Below are 18,730 nucleotides of genomic sequence, written 5' to 3' on the forward strand. Positions count from 1 at the left end.
CAGGGATATGTCCTATTGTGTTTAAAGATATGATTGGACCCAATGGGGAGGCTCGTGCCTATAATCCCAGCACTTTGGGAGGTTGAGGCAGGAGGATCACTTGAGCCCAGGAGTTTCAGATCAGCCTGGGCAACATAGTAAAACCACATCTCTACAAAAAACACAAAAATTAGCCGGGCGTGGTGACGTGCTCCTATATTCCCAGTTTCTCAGGAGGCTGAGGCCAGAGGATTGCTTTAGCCTGGCAGGTGGAGTCTTCAGTGAGCCCTGATTGTGCCACTGCATCCCATCTGGGAAACAGAGTGAGATCCCGCCACAAAAAACCAAACCAAAATCATGATGACCACGAGCCTTAGAAATGCTCCAGCTTAGTGACACACACACCCAAGAAGTAGCGCCCAATATGGTGTCAAAAACAACTTGGGTGTCAGCCTGGTGCCCCCTCTTCCCTGCTGGAATCTCCAATAGCTGGGTTAGAGAGGGTCAGTGCCCCCACATGCTGCCCGCATGACAGGCTGTCCCAGTGTCAAAGCCAGTGTAAGTGTGAGCAGCAACAGACTCCACGGACACACACACGTATGGAAAAGAGAGAGTGGAAGGACAGATAGCAGGTGCTAAATAGGGGTTACCTTTAAATAGGAAGAAAACTGAGTATTTTCAAAGCTTTATTTCATTGCCTTCAAAAATGACGAGGAAATAATTAGAATATTTTGGTTACAATTAAGTCTTCTCTTTAAAGAAAGGTTGCTAGGTGGGATGATAGTTACAGCAGCAGCACAGGTGGATTCTAGGGAGGAAATGACGTTGGAAGGATGCAGGAAGGGAGGGCAAGTGAGCTCGGGTCAGATGAGGAGGCGGGAGCCCTGAGAGGCTGCAGGGACACACAGCCTGCCCTGGGTGCTGTGCCCTGTTCGAGATGGGCTATTTTACGTTGATGAGGCGGCCTGAGGATCAAAAGCCTTCCCTGCTCCTCCCCTGCACCTCCTGATGGTCACTCTGTGTCCTCCTAGGTCCCATGGAGGGTCCCGTGGAAAAATTCATCTATGAATCAGATGAGGAGGCCCCACGACAGTGGCAGGTCAGGCCACCTGCTGTTGTCACAGAAAAAGTTAGTTTCTTAGCCTTATCTTCTTGAATTAAAATAAGATACGAGAATCTGGCCGTATATATCATTGGTGACTTACACAGTGTCCTTGGTGGGGGGAATTCTGAGTGAGTCTGTTCCCCACTAAGGTTTGATTTAAGACGGCGGGAGAAAATGACAGCATCAGCCACGCACTGAGCGGCAGTGAGCTTTCTCCTCAGCAGCTTGATTTTCTCCTTGGGGCAAAATCACTTAATTGCCAAGGAACATGACCTTGAGAGGAAACATCCTCCAGGAGAAACTTTAGGCCGGGCGCGGTGGCTCCCGCCTGTAATCCCAGCACTTTGGGAGGCTGAGACGGGCGGATCATGAGGTCAGGAGATCGAGACCATCCTGGCTAACAGGGTGAAACCTCGTCTCTACTAAAAATACAAAAAATTAGCCGGGCATGGTGGTGGGCGCCTGTAGTCCCAGCTACTCGGGAGGCTGAGACAGGAGAATTGCTTGAATCCGGGAATTGGAGGTTGTGGAGAGCAGAGATCATGCCACCACACTCCAGCCTGGGCTACAGAGGAAGACTCCGTCTAAAAAAACAAAAACAAACAAACAAAAAAACCAAAACCCCCCTGAAACTTTAGCATGAGTCCATTTTTCCTGTCCTTTTGGGTTCCCTTGACTTGATCACTGTTTTCCATCTGCTTTTCTACTGCCACCAAGTGAAGAACAGACCTATGCCCACGGGACTCGGATGGTCTGAAACTCACAGTGTTTTTCTCTCTCTCAATGCAGGCCGGCGGACTGCCTGAAGAAAAAGGTGTGTGTTCTGGAATCACTCCTTTGCTAAGAAAAGATCGTCAGGGTTGCAAAAGGTGGCACTTGCTCGCCTGCTTTTGCTGGAGAGCCACTTTGGTTTGAGCTTCCTGAGAGAAATGAGGTTTGGACAGTTTGGTATAAAAAACACTGAGTCCAGTTGAGAACTATGACCATCACTCGAATCCGGGGAGGCAGGATTGTCATGTAGATGGAACAGTGTGTTGTGCCTCAGGGTCGGGAGGTACGGAGGAGAGAGTCATGTGGAGGGATTGGGAATGTCTTTGGGAGTGTGTGGGCATTTCCCCAGAAAGCATGTTCCCCTGTGCAGAGCACAACCCAAGGAGCAATGTTTCTAAGAAGTTGCATCACCACTGCACACTTCACATAAAGTAACGCATTCATCCTCCCCCACAGCTGTACCTGAAGGTAAATTTTATATCCTCATCCTCAGATAGAGACGATGCAGAGATGAATTTCCCAGGCTCTCAATCTCCTAAATGCAAGAGGCGAATGTGAACTCAGGAATGGGAGGAGGATTGATGCAGTGGGTGACTATTGTGCATTCACCAGCCAGCCCTGGTATAACTCACCATTAGTCCAGGGAGTTCCAGCCTCTGTGTGTGCATGTGGAAGGATGAGAGTCTAGAGAGGTCCCAACACTGTCTGTCATTGTAGGCAGGGCTCAAAAGGTTGCCTAACCCAGGGTAGCAGTAGGTACATTTTACACTGGACTTTGGTGTGGTCATTAGTGTGAAACACACAGAGCGAGCTCACAGGCTTCTGGCAGTAGCGGTGGGGTCATTTCTCAGCTTGTGGTCAAAAGCAGGGAATACTCAGGAACATGCTCTATTGTATTTAATAACATGATTATCACAAGCCTTAGAAACACTCCAGTTGGCCAGGAACAGTGGCTCACGCCTGTAATCCTAGTAGTTTGAGAGGCTGAGACAAGTGGATCACTTGAGTCCAGTTGGAGATCAGCCTAGGCAACATGATGAAACCGTGTATCTGCTAAAAATACAAAAGATTGCCTGGGCATGGTTGCATACCTGTAGTCCCAGCTACCTGGAATGCTCAGTTGGGAGGATCACTTGATCCCAGGAAGCAGAGGTTCCAGTGAACAGAGATCATGCCCCTACACTCCAGCTTGGGTTACAGAGAGCCTCTATAAAAAAAAGAAAAAAAGAAAAAAAGAAAAAAAGAAAAAAAAAATGCTTCCGCTGAGTAGTAAACACAATGGAGACACAGCGCCAAATGTGGTCTCCAGACACAACTTGGGTGTTGGCCTCCCACCGACTCCCCTGCCGTCGTCCCGGCACAGCTGGGTTGGAGATGGTCAGTGCTGCCACCTGCTGCCCCCATGACGTGCTGTCCCAGTGTCACAGCCAGTGTGCGTGTGAGCAGCAGGGGACCCGGACACACAGACATCGCATTGAGAAGGCTGAGTGCAAGGACGGACAGCACTTGCTAAGTGGGGTTATCTTTAAATAGAATATAATTGAGTATTTTTACAGCTTCGTTTTATTGTCTTTAACACAAAAGATTGGTGAATGTATAGAATACTGGGGCTAGAATGAAGTCTCTCAGAACAAAGGCTGCTTTTTACCAAGTGTAAATATTCTAGAATGACTGATATATACAGAAGCACCACAGGTGGGTTCTAGGGAGGAAATGGCGTTGGAAGGACTCAGGAAGGGAGGGCAAGTGAGCTCAGGTCCGATTAGGAGGCAGGAGCCCTGAGAGGCTGCAGGGACACACAGCCTGCCCTGGGTGCTGTGTCCTGTTCGATATGGGTTATTTCACATTGATGAGGTGGCCTGGGGCTACAGAGCCATTTTTCCCTGCTCCTGCCTCGCACCCGCTGACCGTCACTCTTTGTCCTCCTAGGTTGCAAGGAGGAGTCCCTGGAAGACAGCAACAAAGGCTCAGCTGAGGACGTTCCCCAGCATTTGAAGGTCAGGCCACCTGCTTTTGTCAATGAAAAAGTTACTTTCTTTCTTTTTTTTTTTTTTTTTTGAGACGGAGTCTCCCTCTGTAGCCCAGGCTGGAGTGCAGTGGCGCGATCTCGGCTCACTGCAAGCTCCGCCTCCCGGGTTCCCGCCCTTCTCCTGCCTCAGCCTCCCGAGTAGCTGGGACTACCGGCGCTGCCACCTCGCCCGGCTAATTTTTTGTATTTTTTTTTTAGTAGAGACAGGGTTTCACCGTGGTCTCGATCTCCCGACTTTGTGATCCGCCCGCCTTGGCCTCCCAAAGTGCTGGGATTACAGGCATGAGCCACCGCGCCCGGCCGAAAATGTTACTTTCTTAGCTTTATTTTCTTGAATTAAAATAAGATACGAGAATCTGACCGTATGTATCGTAGGTGACTTACACAGTGTCCTCGGTAGGGAGAATTTAGAGTGAGACTCTGTTCCCCACTGAGGTTTGATTTAAGATGGCAGGAGAAAATGACAGCATCAGCCACTGTCTGAGTGGCAGTGAGCTTTTTCCTTAGCAGCTTGATTCTCTCTTTGGAACAAAATTACTTAATTGCCAAGCAACATGGAGTTAGAGGAAACAGCTTACGTTTTTAGCATGATTCGGTTGGTCCTGTTCTTATTTTGGGTTCCTTTGACTGTTTCCCGTCTGCTTTTCTAATGTCACCAAGTGAACAAGACATCTGTGCACACAGGACACAGCATGGTCTGATGCTCATAGCAATGTGTTTTCTGTTATTACAGGTTACCTGCGCAGACCAGGAGAATGGTATGTACTGGGGAATGTCTCCCGTGTGGACGAATATTTCAGATGATAGGAATGTGGCACTGCCTCACTGGCTTTTTCATAGACAGACAGCCTGAGTGTGAATGGGGGAAATGGGTTTTTCAGATAAGGGGCGATGGCCACACTCTTCAGTCCCTGGGAGCAGCTCTGTTTTCTGTCGGTGGGATGGGGTTGGTTGTGTGCACGTGTCTGGCGTGTGTCTGTGTGAATACATACGGTGTGATGCTCAGTGTGCCTGGGTGTGTGTCGGGGGATGCCTGATGATATGCATAGGTAATTATCACTGAAAGTGTCATCTTACAAAGAGTGCAGTTTACCGCATGCAAAGGATACGTTAGTTAACCTAAAGGAAATCCTGTCAACACCCATGCAAATGTTCACTGGGTACTAATAGAACAAAAATGTTTTCAGTATCTCTGCTAATTGTTTTTTTTTGTTTCATTGGGAATTTCTTTCTAAACCTCAGTTTCTAATAAATCTCACCTGGTAACAGGCCTTCCTATTTCCTCCTGGCATTGGAGTGGTCATGACATCTCACTGTTGCCACTTCCCTCCTTCAAAAGCCTTTTCTACTAAAGCCTTCAGAATTGATCCTCCACGATCCATCTTTAGCAGGGAGTGGATCAGGGCTCCTTCCTGTGCAGGGAGACCCTGGGGCAGCCCCATGCCACAGCCAGTTTTGGTAGGAGACTGAGAAAAGAGGAGCCTGAAGGCAGGGTTGGGGTGAATTCATCCGACTCTCTGTTGCGGCCTCATATTGACCATCAGATAATGTGACCCAGAATAGATAATGTAGAGGCTCAGCCTGCAGCACTAGTCATGGTTTCTGTGTGTTCAGCTCAGGAAACACAGCAACAGGACAAGAGAACCAAGGGGTTTGCCTGAGGGTCTGAGAGGCAGGGTGAGCCCTTGCCTTCCTCCTAGCAGGATGGAGGGTGGCTCGTGACTTGCAGGTGGGGAAAGACAAACAGCTGTGGGACAGCAGAGGCTCCGTGATGCTCCCGTTGCCTCCACTGTTGACAAAGGTTCTTCTTTGCCTCTGAAGGCCTGTGCAAAAAACAAGTCAAGGTGGTTGGTTTTAGTCCATATGGATCTAAAATGAGCCAACTCTGGTTTGAGTTTCTTCGGAGTGTGCATTTGGTAGAAACTTCTTATATGTCATTTGGATTGCTGCGTAGGTGACAGTGTTTTTCCTACTTTTCAATAGAATGAGGCTGTGTGATTTTAAAATGTCCCTTGTTTGCCCCAGAAAGGGGCACCAGGGCAACAGGGCAAGGGAAACACAGCAACAGGGGCAAGGGAACCAAGGGGTTTGCCCGTGGGTCTGAGAGGCAGGGTGAGCCCTTGCCTTCCTCCTAGCAGGACGTAGGGTGGCTCACGCATTGCAAGGCGGGGAAAGACGCACTCAGCTGTAGGACAGCAGAGGTTTCATGATGTCCTCGTTGAACCCACGCTTGATAAAGGTTCTTGTTTGCTTCCGAAGGGTTGTGCAAAAGCAAGTCAAGGTGGTTTGCTCTGTGGGTGATGGCATTTTCCCCACTTCTCAACACAGTGAGGCTGCACGATTTTAAAATGTCCCTTACGTGTCCCAGAACCTATGTCCTCATAACGGAATTCCCCTAGTCATCTTAATTTCCAGATCATTTTGTCTGGGGCACTGAGGGGACCTACTGTGGTGTTTGATTAAAGGTACAAATCAATGTTACCAATACTGAGGTTCTAAGAATGTATGGCCGACTGCCCAGTGGGCTCCATGAGAGAGAGAGCAGGGCACAGCCTCAGCCTGGGCCTGAAAAGGAACATGATTTTGCGCGGGAGAAGGAAGGCATGAGGGGAAGCCAAGTTTGGAAGTTTAGGAGAGTCAGTGAATGTTATGCCCTGGGTCCAGGCAGGATGTTCAGACCCCATCCGAGGGGAAGGAGCAGAGCCTGGACTTTGTGGCCGGTCTGAGCACTGCCTGGCAGTCTACCTAGGCATCCAGCGAGAGGAACATTTTTTTCCCCATGTCTTCTTTATCTCTCTGTTTGTTGGTGGTAATGACACCGTGTGACTCTTTTGTATAACCCCTAAGACATCATTTTGAGAGTTTCTCTGAGATTGTCTTGAAATCCTCATTCCTAAAGTCTGTATTTTCTCCCTCCTGGCTGGAGGAATCCTGACCATGACTGGTCACTGGGAGCGCAGGGACTGTGTCCGTCTCATTCCTTCTCATCTCAGAGCTCAGCCCTGAGCACCTTTTCTGGGCTGCAGTGGTGTTCTAATGCAAACAGCCCTGTGCCGAGATCCAGCTCATGTGTGAAAAGCTCTCCCGCTCACGCCGTGCAGTCTGTTGAGCCCCACATGAACCCAGGGGTCTGAATGGGGTCCCATCCAGGGTAGGTGTCCCCGCTTGCCTCCTGCGCTCCTGTCTGGACAGTGTTTGCAGAGGATGCTCATTCTCTGTCACAAGCGTGCCCCTGCCGAGGAGCCCTCTGGACCAGGCTGCTGTCCTCCATGTGTTAGCACCCCCGGGCCTCACAGGGCCTGCTTCTTGTGCATGTGCCCGGGAAGCACCCATCCTTGGATGCCCAGATCAGAGCAGCAAGGTACTCTGCCAGGAAGCTCCAGGGGAGGGGAGCCGTGCCTTTCTCATCTTAGCTCTTTAAACCTGTGCATTTTAGTGTGGGCCTCAGTAGCATCTATGCTTATTTATATTTAAATAAATTTCAAGAAATAAAATTAAAAATTCAGAACCTCCTCTCAGGAGCCATGCTTCGAGTACCCGGTATCCCAAAGCTTAAACTGCGGAGAGCACTGCCATCCTCCCAGAATGCTCTGGGCCAGCTGCCCTGAAGCTGATCCAGGTTCTGTTGACTGCACTCTGCTAAATCAACACGTGTGCATCTATGCTGGAAATTCAGGGTTCTCAGAGTGGAGCTGAGAGCCATAATGGGCCAGTGGAGTTGAAGGGGTGAAGGGGGATTCTTCAGGTTTTCCGTCTCACCTGAAGGCTCACAGCTGAGTCCACAGAGCCCAAGGAGAGTCTGAGATCACAGAGGATGGAGCAGGGCACCTGGTGTCATCCACTGTGGCTGTGCGTGGAGTAGAAGTGCTGGGTGAGTCACTCTGACGTCACCCTTCTCTGATGTTTATGTCTCTATAGGAAGCTATAAGGACAGCAACTTTTCTGAAACCCATCATGACAAAGACTCTGCAAGTGGTGGAGATGCTTCAGGTGGGGCCCATGGCACAGGGTTCTTGGGGGCAGCTGGGTTACACCTGGGCTTTGGAGCCTCGGCTGGGAGCTGTGAAGTCAGCAAATATAAAAGGAAACGGGTGGAGAGGTGCAGTTTGTTCTTTCTGCATCTGAATGAGAAAGTGGTAGGAGTTTTGTTTTTATGGGCATCATGTGTGCTCTGCTCGTCCCCATGATTCCTTCTCTGGTGTACAAGATGACCTTTTCCAGAAGGCCAGATCTCTCCTGCCAGTGCCACAGCAAACACCAAAGCCCTGGGTTTTGGGGGTGGGTGGGGGCGGCAGTGTCCTTTGTGAATGGAGAAGAGATGAGTATGCGGGTGTGGCATTGAGTGCTGTGTGGGGAGTGGGGTGGGACGCAGCCCCTCACAGATGCTATGTGGCCCTGGACACAAAGTCCTTTATGCGTGTGCCAGGAGGTGGCAGGAGTCCATCCTCATCCTCTGCACTCTCGGGACCTGCAGCAGCACCTTCCTGACCAGCCCTCACCGTCTGCTCCTGGTCGCAGCGCCCTCCGAGTCTCCTGAGGCAGAGAATCCTCCTCTGGGATTACTCAGTGTGCCCCGATCCTAAAGACCCGAGGGGAGAAACCCATGCCTGAGCAGGATTCTGGCCTCCACTTCTCACCCAGTCCCAAATTGTTGGGCTAGGAATGGAAACTGAATTGGCTTTAATTTGAGAATTCAGTGTCCAGCTGTCACCGAGGCCCTCCGTGGCTGGCAGGAATCCTAGGGTGTGTGTGGAGCGGCTGCTGTGTTGCTGTAGGCAGTGGCTCTTACCCTCCTTAGGACCTGGTTGCTGGATCTGCCAGGCCCAGGATGGAGCCGCTGGGCACCTGGCACAGGGATCACTTGTCTTGTCACACCCTCCACTGTGGCCCAACAGCCTTGTCCCACTCCCCACGCTGCCGTCAGGCCCAGCTTGTTCCCTGTGTCAGGCTGGCCAGGTGCCCTCCCACCCAGTCCTCCCACAGCTCAGCCAAACCCTGGCAGGACCCCTTCATTCATGTGCTGACAACGTGACCTCACCTGCGCGTTCAGGCCATGGGACAAGGGGCTTTCTCTAGAGTCCCATTACAGTGTTTCTACGCTTTCAGAAGCTTGTGGGATTCATGTGAGGGTGGAGTATTTTCCAGGTCCCTAAGGCCATCCCAGGCATACATCCCAGTCACTCAATCCGTGACACCCATTGTCTTTGCCTCCCACAGGCCCCAACTCAGACCCAGGTCTGTGGCAGGTGCTGCCGACCTCGGGTGTGATCCACGGGTTTATGGAGGGCCTGGGAGTGCAGCGCTGCCCTTCCCTCCTGTGTTTTTATGTTGGAGAGCAGCGGGAGTGGTGGTTGACAGGGAGAAGGGACGAGATTCATCAGAAGAGCAGAAACAGGCCCTAGAGGAGGAGGAGGGAGGGGATCGCATGGCGTGCACAATGCCCTGCAGAAGGTGGCTGCCTTTTGGAGGAACAGGGATGACACGACCTTCCCTGCCTGGGCACAGTTCCGGAGTGTGAGGGCTGGGAAAGCGTGTGGGAAGTCAGAAGCTCCTCCCTCACTGCAGAGAGGAAGTGATCCAGGCTGCGGAGAAGGCTTGAGATAAGCACACCTGAGCCTGTGGGGTTGGCTCCCCAGCCTGAGGACACCAGAGCCCGAGTGCCCCCTCCACTCTAACTATCCCCTTTTCTTCCCATGGCCACCCTGTCACCGCTGCTCCTCCGGACACCCTGAAGCTTCTGGAGCAGATACGGAAGAGCCCAAGTGTGCAGACGGCCGTCAGCATGTAATTGATTTCCTTCCTCCTCTCTCTCAGCCTCTGACTCATGAGCTCCTCCTCTAGCTCTGGCTCTCTCCCTCTTCTGCTCTCTTATCATCATCCTCCTGAAGGACCTGGTCTTGTCGTGACAGTCGATGTCCTGGTCTTCAGTGTCTATAAAGTCCCTCTGCAGCCCTCCTGCCCACTGCCTTGGCATTGCCTCGATTCCTGGTCCCCAGGCTGTAGCGTTGAATCCTGTTGAGCAACCCCACAGGGTTTAGGCGGGGAGCCCGGCTGAGGTCAGAAGAGTTGGCCCCACCCTGCAGGAAGGGTTCCCAGTGACATCTGGGTCTGCTCTGGCCGCCCCCCTCCCCCGCCCGGGGGCTTTTGCTGCACTGGGGTCTCTGGACATGCGCAGTTGTTTTCTTCCTCCCAGATACCAACAAGTCCTCTCCCGGAACCTGAAGAAAAAGCAATAGAGACAAATCCTGAACAGGCAGAAGAAATGTGAGTGTGCAGGGACGGCATGACCAGGGGAAGGCAGACAATGCCTGTGTGCCCATGGCTGCCCTCACTCTCTTGTGCCCTCAGAAAACCTAGTGAGCTCGAGGAGGATGAGGATGCTGAAGAGCCTGACCTGACCTGTTGTGACCTTTGTATTTGATGGTGGAAATCCCTAAAGGCAAGTGAAGGATGCCCTGAGAACATCCTCCAGGGAACAGACACCCTCTCCATAGCAGCCCCTGAGCCCACTAGGCTGAGCCCTCCATAGGCTGCTTTAATGAGGGAGGGGCTGAGGTGCTGGTCAGGCTACCACATGCAGGATTCTGAGGGCCATGCACTACGTTCTTGTCTGCAGTGCCACTTAAGCTCATTTGAGGGGACCCAGCCCTGCCCTCCATGTCCCCAGAAGACAACGGGGAGGGAGCATCACCGGTTCAGCATGAGCAGCCACTGGGGTTGATCATGAATCCCCCTGTTTCATGCCTCCTGGGAAAGGTGTGAGAGGGAGAGAGGCAGCCCCAGGTTTCTTGCCACACAAGCAGCCCACCCAGCCCAGCATTGTACACCTGCGGGCACTCAGTAGGGCCTGGCATCAAGAAGGGGAAGGGCCAGGATCCAAGACTCGCTGGGATGTGCCCAGTCCCAGGGACCCTTCAGTCTCTGTGGAGCCCTTGGTGCCTGGGGTGGCCTCATGGCCCTATTTCTCAAGATGAGGTTGGAGGTTTCTGTGTGTGGAGAACACTGGTTTGGGCATCAGTGGTTCTGTGTCTGTGTCAGATGCCAACAAAGAAACCCTTGATATACATATTGTAACAGGACTAGCCGCTGACAAAACTCCCTAGACACGGGATTAAAGAAGGAAGAAGTTTATTTGGCCGGGAGCATCAGCCGACTTGCGTCTTAAAAGCAGAGATCCCTGAAAAAGAAATTCTTGGCCCTTTTAAGGGCTTAAAACTTTAAGAGGTCCATGTGAAAGGGTCGTGATAGATGGAGCAAGCGTGGGGAATGTGACTGGGGGCTACATGCATCAGCTAACAGAACAAAACGTTTTACAGTGTTTCTTCATACAATGTCTGGAATTTACAGATGACACAAGTAGTTTTGGTCAGGGGTTAATACTATTATTATTATTTTAACCACCAGGGCCTGGTGGTGGCATCAAGGTCGTCTAACTATTTATCTTACTTCTGTTTCTTTCCAACGTTTTGCTTTCTCCTTTTTCTCCTGTCTTATAAACGAGGGAAAAGGGGAGGTGGGGGAGAAATTGGGAAGGACAGGCGGAGAAGTGGTGGTCTCATTCCAATATGAATGTGTGTTTTTTTGTGTATTTTATATATATGTGTGTATATGTATGTATATGTATACACACACCCTGTTCTTCACTCTTTAAAACAGTGGTTTCTGTAATGCTTTTATGCTGGAATGTATTAAGTGAAATGTATGTTTTACCAAAGCATTAATGATTTTTTTTTTTTTTTTTTTTTTTTGAGACAGAGTCTGGCTCTGCCGCCCAGGCTGGAGTGCAGTGGCCGGATCTCAGCTCACTGCAAGCTCCGCCTCCCGGGTTCACGCCATTCTCCTGCCTCAGCCTCCCGAGTAGTTGGGACTACAGGCGCCCGCCACCGTGCCCGGCTAGTTTTTTGTATTTTTTTTTTTTTAGCAGAGACGGGGTTTCACCGTGTTAGCCAGGATGGTCTCGATCTCCTGACCTCGTGATCCGCCCGTCTCGGCCTCCCAAAGTGCTGGGATTACAGGCTTGAGCCACCGCGCCCGGCCAGCATTAATGATTTTTAAAATGAAAATGCATAGACAGGGTTGGTGGGGATATTGGAAGGATCACGTCTTATTGGGCGATAACAGTGACATGCTTCAGGAAGCGGCACACATTCAACGTGCAGCTCTTCTGTCTGGATGGCATGGAGGGTCTGGGTGGAGGGGCAGGTCACCACCCCATCCTGTGTCATCAGACCTCCTGCTCCTCCCAGGGCCTGGGGGCATGAGACTCTGCCTGTTGATCCTTGAACCTCCCCCCTCCCTCTTTGTGTTTCAGTATCTGGAGGTCCAGCCCCCTGAAGGCGCCCATGTGCATGCCTGGGCTCAGTGCCTCCTGCAGGACATTTATAGACACTCTGGGCACAGACAACCCCCTCAGCAGAGAGCAGCACGCAGGCCTCCGTGCCCTGTGGATAGACTCTGGGGAGGCCAGGGGCCAAAGGCCACCTTCCAGGGCCAGAGGAGCCCTCTGAGACCTGCACACCCACCCCAAGGAGCCCCCCTCCCTCCACCTCTGTGCCCCCGCAGTGACCCTCGAACCTCTGTCTATGAACCTCCAGAAAGGCCGAACCTCGGTAGATTTCCCTGGCCCATCAGCCCTCTGGATCATGCGAGTATTGGGGATAAACCTTCCTCTGCAGTTTAATATACTTTAATTAAAAAAAATTCTTACATTAACCTGTTTATTTTTAAGACACAAGCTGTCATTGCATCATCATAGTCTCCATGTTTTGCTCAAGTAATTTTTCAATTGTTTTATTAATTTTTTTGGATCTTTGGCCACTCGTTTTGGAGTTTTTGTCATTTTGACGGATGTTCTTTTATGCGTTGCATCGTTTTCTTAATGACGTTTCTTAATGACTTTTACCTTAGTTTTTAAGAAATCCATAGTACAGTAAGTTACATTCAGACATAGTATTTTTTATGTTTTTTAATAGTTTATATTCTGTGCATATTTTCACATATAGAACTAGTAATGGCTGGGCACGGTGGCTCCGGCGCTGGCTTGTAATCCCAGCACTTAGATTGTTAGTGCTTGATGCTGGAAAACATTTTGAAGACAAGACTCCAAACAGTGACGTAGGCCACACTAGCTGATTAGAAAATGAGAAACTTGCATTATCAACAGGCTTGGAAGATTCTTGTAGTCCTGTAGTCACCCGCATTTCCCTGGTCTTCACCTTGCCACTCCGTTTTATTCTCGTTTTCTGTTGCAGTAGCTATAATGCCACAACGTTTTGGTTTTTTCCCCCTTTTCTTCCTTCCTGTGGACACTCAAATGACCACTCCTATTAAGTGATGGAATTCCAGAATTTTTTTCTGTGTATTAAACCTGATACAGTTTCACTCAGTTTATCATCGTTAGGGTGCAAAGTAGTCACCTAGAGGTGCCACTCAGTATATAGCCCTGTGTTTAGAAATTTAGGGAGCCGTGTAGTATTTCGCCTCTGCTCTCTGAGACTTCAGCCAGGTGCAAAGAGCAGATACAGAGCTGAATGTGAGGTTGGGTGACTTACATCCAGCAGTACCAGAACGTGCCTGGAATCATGGGGGTGAGAAATTAACTCTGATTGAGGCAGGTATCTCTGATGCTTTCCGGAAGGAGGATGGGGTCTGTGCCAGGGCTTGGATGTGGGAGGAGGAGGAGGAGCTGACAGGAAGCAGCAGTGGCCTCAGCAACGGCACTGTTGTGAGGAACATGGGCTGTGTTTGGGGGACAGCCAGGGGTTTTGTGTGGCAGGTTTACAGCACCTGTAGGAGGCTGCACTGGTAAATAAGCCCAGAAAAGTAGGCTGGGGCCAAATTATGCAGGACGTTGAAGGTCAGTCTGTTGAGTCGAGTGGGATAAATAGAAACTATAAGTAGCATCAAATCCACTGAGGACAGGTTTTGCTGCCAAAGGATTTTTCAGACTTTGCTGGATTGTGTAATTGTGGATAAAGAATTACTGACCCGAATGTATTTGATCTTTGATTGTTTTAGTATGCTAGATTCTTGGAGGTGAAATTGCTAAGTCAAGGTGATGAGTGTTGTTGAGACTTAATTGCAAAATTAACTGCTAAAAAGGCAGTGCCAACTTAGAAGACCATGACTGATTGAGAGTTCTTGTTTTATCCTGACCTTGCAGAGCTGGGTGTTACAACATCGAAAACCCCTGCAGTGTCCTCTTTCTCTCCCTCCCACCCCCCTGCTCTCCCTCCCTCCCTCTCTCCCTCCCATTCTCTCTTTCTTGGTTCTTCCCTTTCTTCCTTTTACTTATCCTATGATAGGCTCTCATTTTCTGAAGAACCTGCTGCTCTCTTCCCATTTATTTATGATGCCACATTTATCACACTTTTTTTTTTTTTTTTTTTTTTGAGACAGAGTCTCACTTTGTCATTGAGGCTGGAGTGCAGTGGCGTGATCTCGGCTCACTGCCACCTCTGCCTCCCGGGTTCAAGCGATTTTCCTGCTTCAGCCTCCTGGGTAGCTGGGATTACAGGCATATGCCACCACGCCTGGCTCTCTCTCTATATATATAATATAGTTTTTATATTTTTAGTAGAGACAGGGTTTTACCACGTTGGCCGGGCTGGTCTTGAACTCCTGACCTCAGGTGATGCACCCACCTCGGCTTCCCAAAGTGTTGGGATTACCGGCGTGAGCCACTGTGCCCAGCCGCATCCTAAGTTTTGATAACATGCCAGGATCTTTCTTTCCTGTCCTCTCAAAGAGGTTAAATACTATTTTCATAATGAGTTATAATTGAGAAGTTTTCTCATGTCAAATATAAAAACAAAATCATATAGTTCTTTGACTCACTTATGTCTTACCAGCTGTTTTTATTACAAATTGTTGTTTAGTCAACACTTTAAAGTATGTCCTAAATTTTCCTAAGTTTTATTAATAGATGATGATATTGATGATGAAATGTTTGATGATGACCATTTAAAGGCTTATTTTGAACAACTGGCATTTCCAGGAGTGATGGAATTAAACATATGAAGATCTAGAAGGACTGGAGCCTCCAGAAAAAGATTGGACATTACCTGCAAGTGCTCCTAGTCAGGAATGTTCCAGTCTTTGTGGCTTTTCCAAAATTTGACATTAGAAAATCACTATTGTTCTCATTGGATGTTCACATGAAATTTAAGCCTCTGGTTTTCTTTGGACTCCATTTTTTTCCAGGTATGAATTGATGAGGAATGCCTGCCTTTTCTTCCTTCTTCCTACCTCTCTCTCAACCTACAGAAAATTCAAAGGCTAACACAATGGAGATTTACATATTCTTCATGCAGATTCACCAGTTGCTAGTGTTTGCCACTTTTGCGTTTTTTCTGTCTTCATACTTTCTTCCCTGAATCACTTGAAAGTAAATTGCAGAGAACACGACATCTTACCCCAACACTTCAGCATCTATCTCTTGTGAATCAGGACATCTTTCTCCATAATCACAGTTCTGTTATCTAACTTTGATAAAATAATTTAAATTAATGTACCGTCTACATTGAAATTTATGTGATTATCTCCCAAATGTCCTCTATTTTTATTGTTTTCGATTCACAGTTTAATCAGAGATTAACCTCGCCTTTGGTTGTCATATTTCTGTATTCTCTTTTAATTTGGAGTCTTTCTTTCATGACGTGAAACATTTTGTAAAATCTAGGCTCTTTGTTTTTCAGAGTGACTCGCAATCTAGATACATCTGATTGCTCCCCACCTTGACTAGATTAGATTAAACCTTTTTGCAAGAATACAGATTAAACAGTTTCCTCATGAGTGGATTCAGATTAAACATGGGCAGCGTGGTGTACTTCTCATTGCCTCACACCAGGAGACGTTTGAGTCTGTCTGTCCCATGATTTCTGGTGCTGTATTTGGTAATTTTGGCTAAGGTGGAGTCGGCTACACATCTCTTTGTGAAGGTGGCCTTTCCCCTTTGTTATCAGTCAGTCATCTGGGATGAGACATCAAGCCCTGTGAACATCCTGTTCCCTGACAACTCTTCAGAGTTGGGTTCAGCGCCCTGCTGAAGCCTCTGGGAAACATTGATTACACTCACGTGACGGTGGGAATTTCTCAGATTCCTTCTACGTTGACTGCCTGCGTTATTCAGTGAAGCAGACATTGCCCGCTCCCTACAGTTTCGCCTGCAAAATGTTCAATTTTAATTTAAAAGAGTAATACAGCCAAGATATTCTTTCAACAGGCAAATGAAAACCGCAGTTTAAACTCTAAGTTTCAACCAGAATCTAACAGCTCCTGGATTTCCCGTGGCTCACACTCTTCAGAAACAACTCACAAAGAGCCTGAGGAAGCAGCTCTCCCTTATCAGTGGGCCAGTTTATTTGTCCATCCCTGGGACTAGTAAGTACTGAAACGGTTTTTTTGTTCTTAAATTCTAAGTTTGACTTTACCTTTAAAAAAGTATTTCTTTGGTATGATTTAGTATGTATTAACCCTTCCACTCCCTCAAGTCTAAAACTTTTCAAAAGAATTTTTGGCCGGGCACGGTGGTTCAAGCCTGTAATCCCAGCACTTTGGGAGGCCGAGACGGGCGGATCACAAGGTCAGGAGATCGAGACCATCCTGGCTAACACGGTGAAACCCCGTCTCTACTAAAAAAAATAAAAAAACTAGCCGGGCGAGGTGGTGGGCGCCTGTAGTCCCAGCTACTCGGGAGGCTGAGGCAGGAGAATGGCGTGAACCCGGGAGGTGGAGCTTGCAGTGAGCTGAGATCTGGCCACTGCACTCCAGCCTGGGCGACAGAGCGAGACTCTGTCTTAAAAAAGAAAAGAAAAAAAAAAAGAATTTTTAATAATACCTGAGTAAATTGGTGTTATTAGAAATACCATAGTCGGTATTTCTTGGGCTGAATGTTATGAATGATTGTGTTCTACCCAGACATCGAGAATTAGATGTGAATTCTCTCATATGGTAGCAGTTTATCATGTTTATTGTTCCCTCTTACTGTTGTATATTTTCTCTCTGGACAAATTGTGCAGTTTGTCATATGAATGCTAAGTATTAGGTTTACATAAAAGAATATTTTGATGAGAAGGATGCAGTTATTATATTAGATTGCTCAGATTGGACATTGCTCCATTAACTGTATTTTTCAGGTAATTCTGTAGTTACTGGAGGTAGTAGAAGGCACACAGATCATGCCATTTCCCTCAAGTACTTGGATAACTGAGAAAGAAATGGCAGAAAATTGTGAGTGGTATTTCCAGCTCCTAACAGAGTAAGTTATGCTTTTCCCTTAGACGTCCTATGAAAGGGAATAAGGAGTCCTTTGCGTTTGTACGATATCAGTTTATTTCCAAAGAAACAATTGCTGTTGACATCTAAAAACTATAGAAAAAGTATAAAAAATTACTACCAATAATGTTTCTGTATGTTTGTAAGTTTCTTTCCCATAATTTTCTTACATTTAAATATTTAATGTCTTGCGTTTAGATCATTCATGTGGAAAGTTCCTTGGCTCAACATCAAGTCATTAAATAAAAAGCAAACACACCTTTTACCTAGCTCAAGTATATTTGTTTTTCATTGTTTCTATTTTTTTCTCTTGGTTAATAGCACCCCATGTTTTCTGTGCTTGAAACTTGGTCGTCATTTCTGACCCTTACCTATTCATTATGCCCTTTGTTAGTAACGTACGACTCACGACTGTAGAATGGGGTTTACTATTTGTAGGGAGTGTGTGTGCTATGGAGACAGTCGTTCCATCCTCACAGAATTCTATGAGTGGACTCAAGCAGCGAGAGACGGGATTGTCACCTTAAGGGAGATGAGGTTCAGAAGGCCTAAATCCTGTCAGTACAGCCTCAAGCCTGTGCCTTAAAGATTTGTTCTTTCTCGTTTATTTCATTTACACCAATTCAAGTTCAAGGTGCTAATTACCACATCTAATTCATTGCCCCATCGACAGTGTCTTGCTACTCTGTCATGCTTGAAACCAGCAGATTAATCTTGTTACAGTGACTTTTTTGTGTATAATATTCTCTGTTTCCCCATGTTTCAAATTAATAGTTCTTAAGGTACTGTGTCATCTGGTCCCACGTTATCTGTCTCTTTTACTTTCCACATTTTTCTCCCTTCTGTCCCTAATCCGAATTAGAACCATCTTGCCAGTCTTAGGCCATGTCTTGGGTTAGTTTTAATCATTCTAGACCACATTAACTGATCTGAACTCCTATTATAGTAATTGTATTCCACAGTGTAGTACTTTATTATGGACAGAAATGCACCACTTATCTAGAAGTTGCCTATTCAGCAGTTTCAAGAACTTGTAATTAACCAGAGGAGGCAGTTACGTAGACATAAAATACAAAGCCATGTTCTCAGGCAGCCAGGATGAGTGTTCCAGAGTCCACGGGTTTTCCTCCCAGTGCTGGGCTGTAGACACTTGGACATGTGCGTAATCATTGATGTGGATGTGTGGGCAACAGTGCAGCGTTTTGCTATTTTAATATATTTAGTTAATGGATTTCCAGCCCTCAGCCAGTTGGAGGTAGCAAATTAGGAATAAGAAAGAGATAACAGGCCAGGCATGGTGGCTCATACCTGTAATTCTAACAGTTTGGTAGGATAAGGTAGGGGGATTGCTTGAGCCCAGGAGTTCAAGACAGCCAGGGAGACCCTGTCTCTACACACACACACACACACACACACACACACACACACACACACACAGCATGGCTATAGTCCCAGCTACTTGGGAGGCTTAGGCAGGAGGATCACGTGGGCCTAGGAGGTGGAGGCTACAGTGACAGAGTGAGAACCTATCTCACAAAAGGAAAAACAGAAGAGAGATAGCATCTATTAGT

The 18,730-nt window shown here is 47.9% G+C and overlaps 1 protein-coding gene across 4 annotated transcripts in view; it reads left to right on the forward strand.

The window, feature by feature from the left end:
* Positions 1–16,243, forward strand: part of LOC114678987 (uncharacterized) — a 35,725-nt gene extending 19,482 nt beyond the window's left edge. For 2 of the 4 annotated variants that reach the window (XM_077937487.1, XM_077937484.1), the window contains 9 exons: positions 1,011–1,108; positions 1,874–1,898; positions 3,785–3,852; positions 4,618–4,642; positions 7,803–7,874; positions 9,619–9,668; positions 10,078–10,148; positions 10,233–10,323; positions 16,108–16,243. In XM_077937487.1, coding sequence (XP_077793613.1) covers positions 1,011–1,108; positions 1,874–1,898; positions 3,785–3,852; positions 4,618–4,642; positions 7,803–7,874; positions 9,619–9,668; positions 10,078–10,148; positions 10,233–10,305 — 482 coding nt within the window. In that variant the 3' untranslated portion in view covers positions 10,306–10,323; positions 16,108–16,243. Of the gene's footprint in view, positions 1–1,010; positions 1,109–1,873; positions 1,899–3,784; positions 3,853–4,617; positions 4,643–7,802; positions 7,875–8,310; positions 8,516–9,618; positions 9,669–10,077; positions 10,149–10,232; positions 10,324–16,107 lie in introns of those variants that run through there. The other 2 variants (XM_077937485.1, XM_077937486.1) reach the window with 2 other exon arrangements.
* Positions 16,244–18,730: the final 2,487 nt, after the last annotated feature.

The sequence above is a fragment of the Macaca mulatta genome, chromosome 6, assembly GCF_049350105.2.
Source record: "Macaca mulatta isolate MMU2019108-1 chromosome 6, T2T-MMU8v2.0, whole genome shotgun sequence".
Classification (NCBI taxonomy): domain Eukaryota; kingdom Metazoa; phylum Chordata; class Mammalia; order Primates; family Cercopithecidae; genus Macaca; species Macaca mulatta.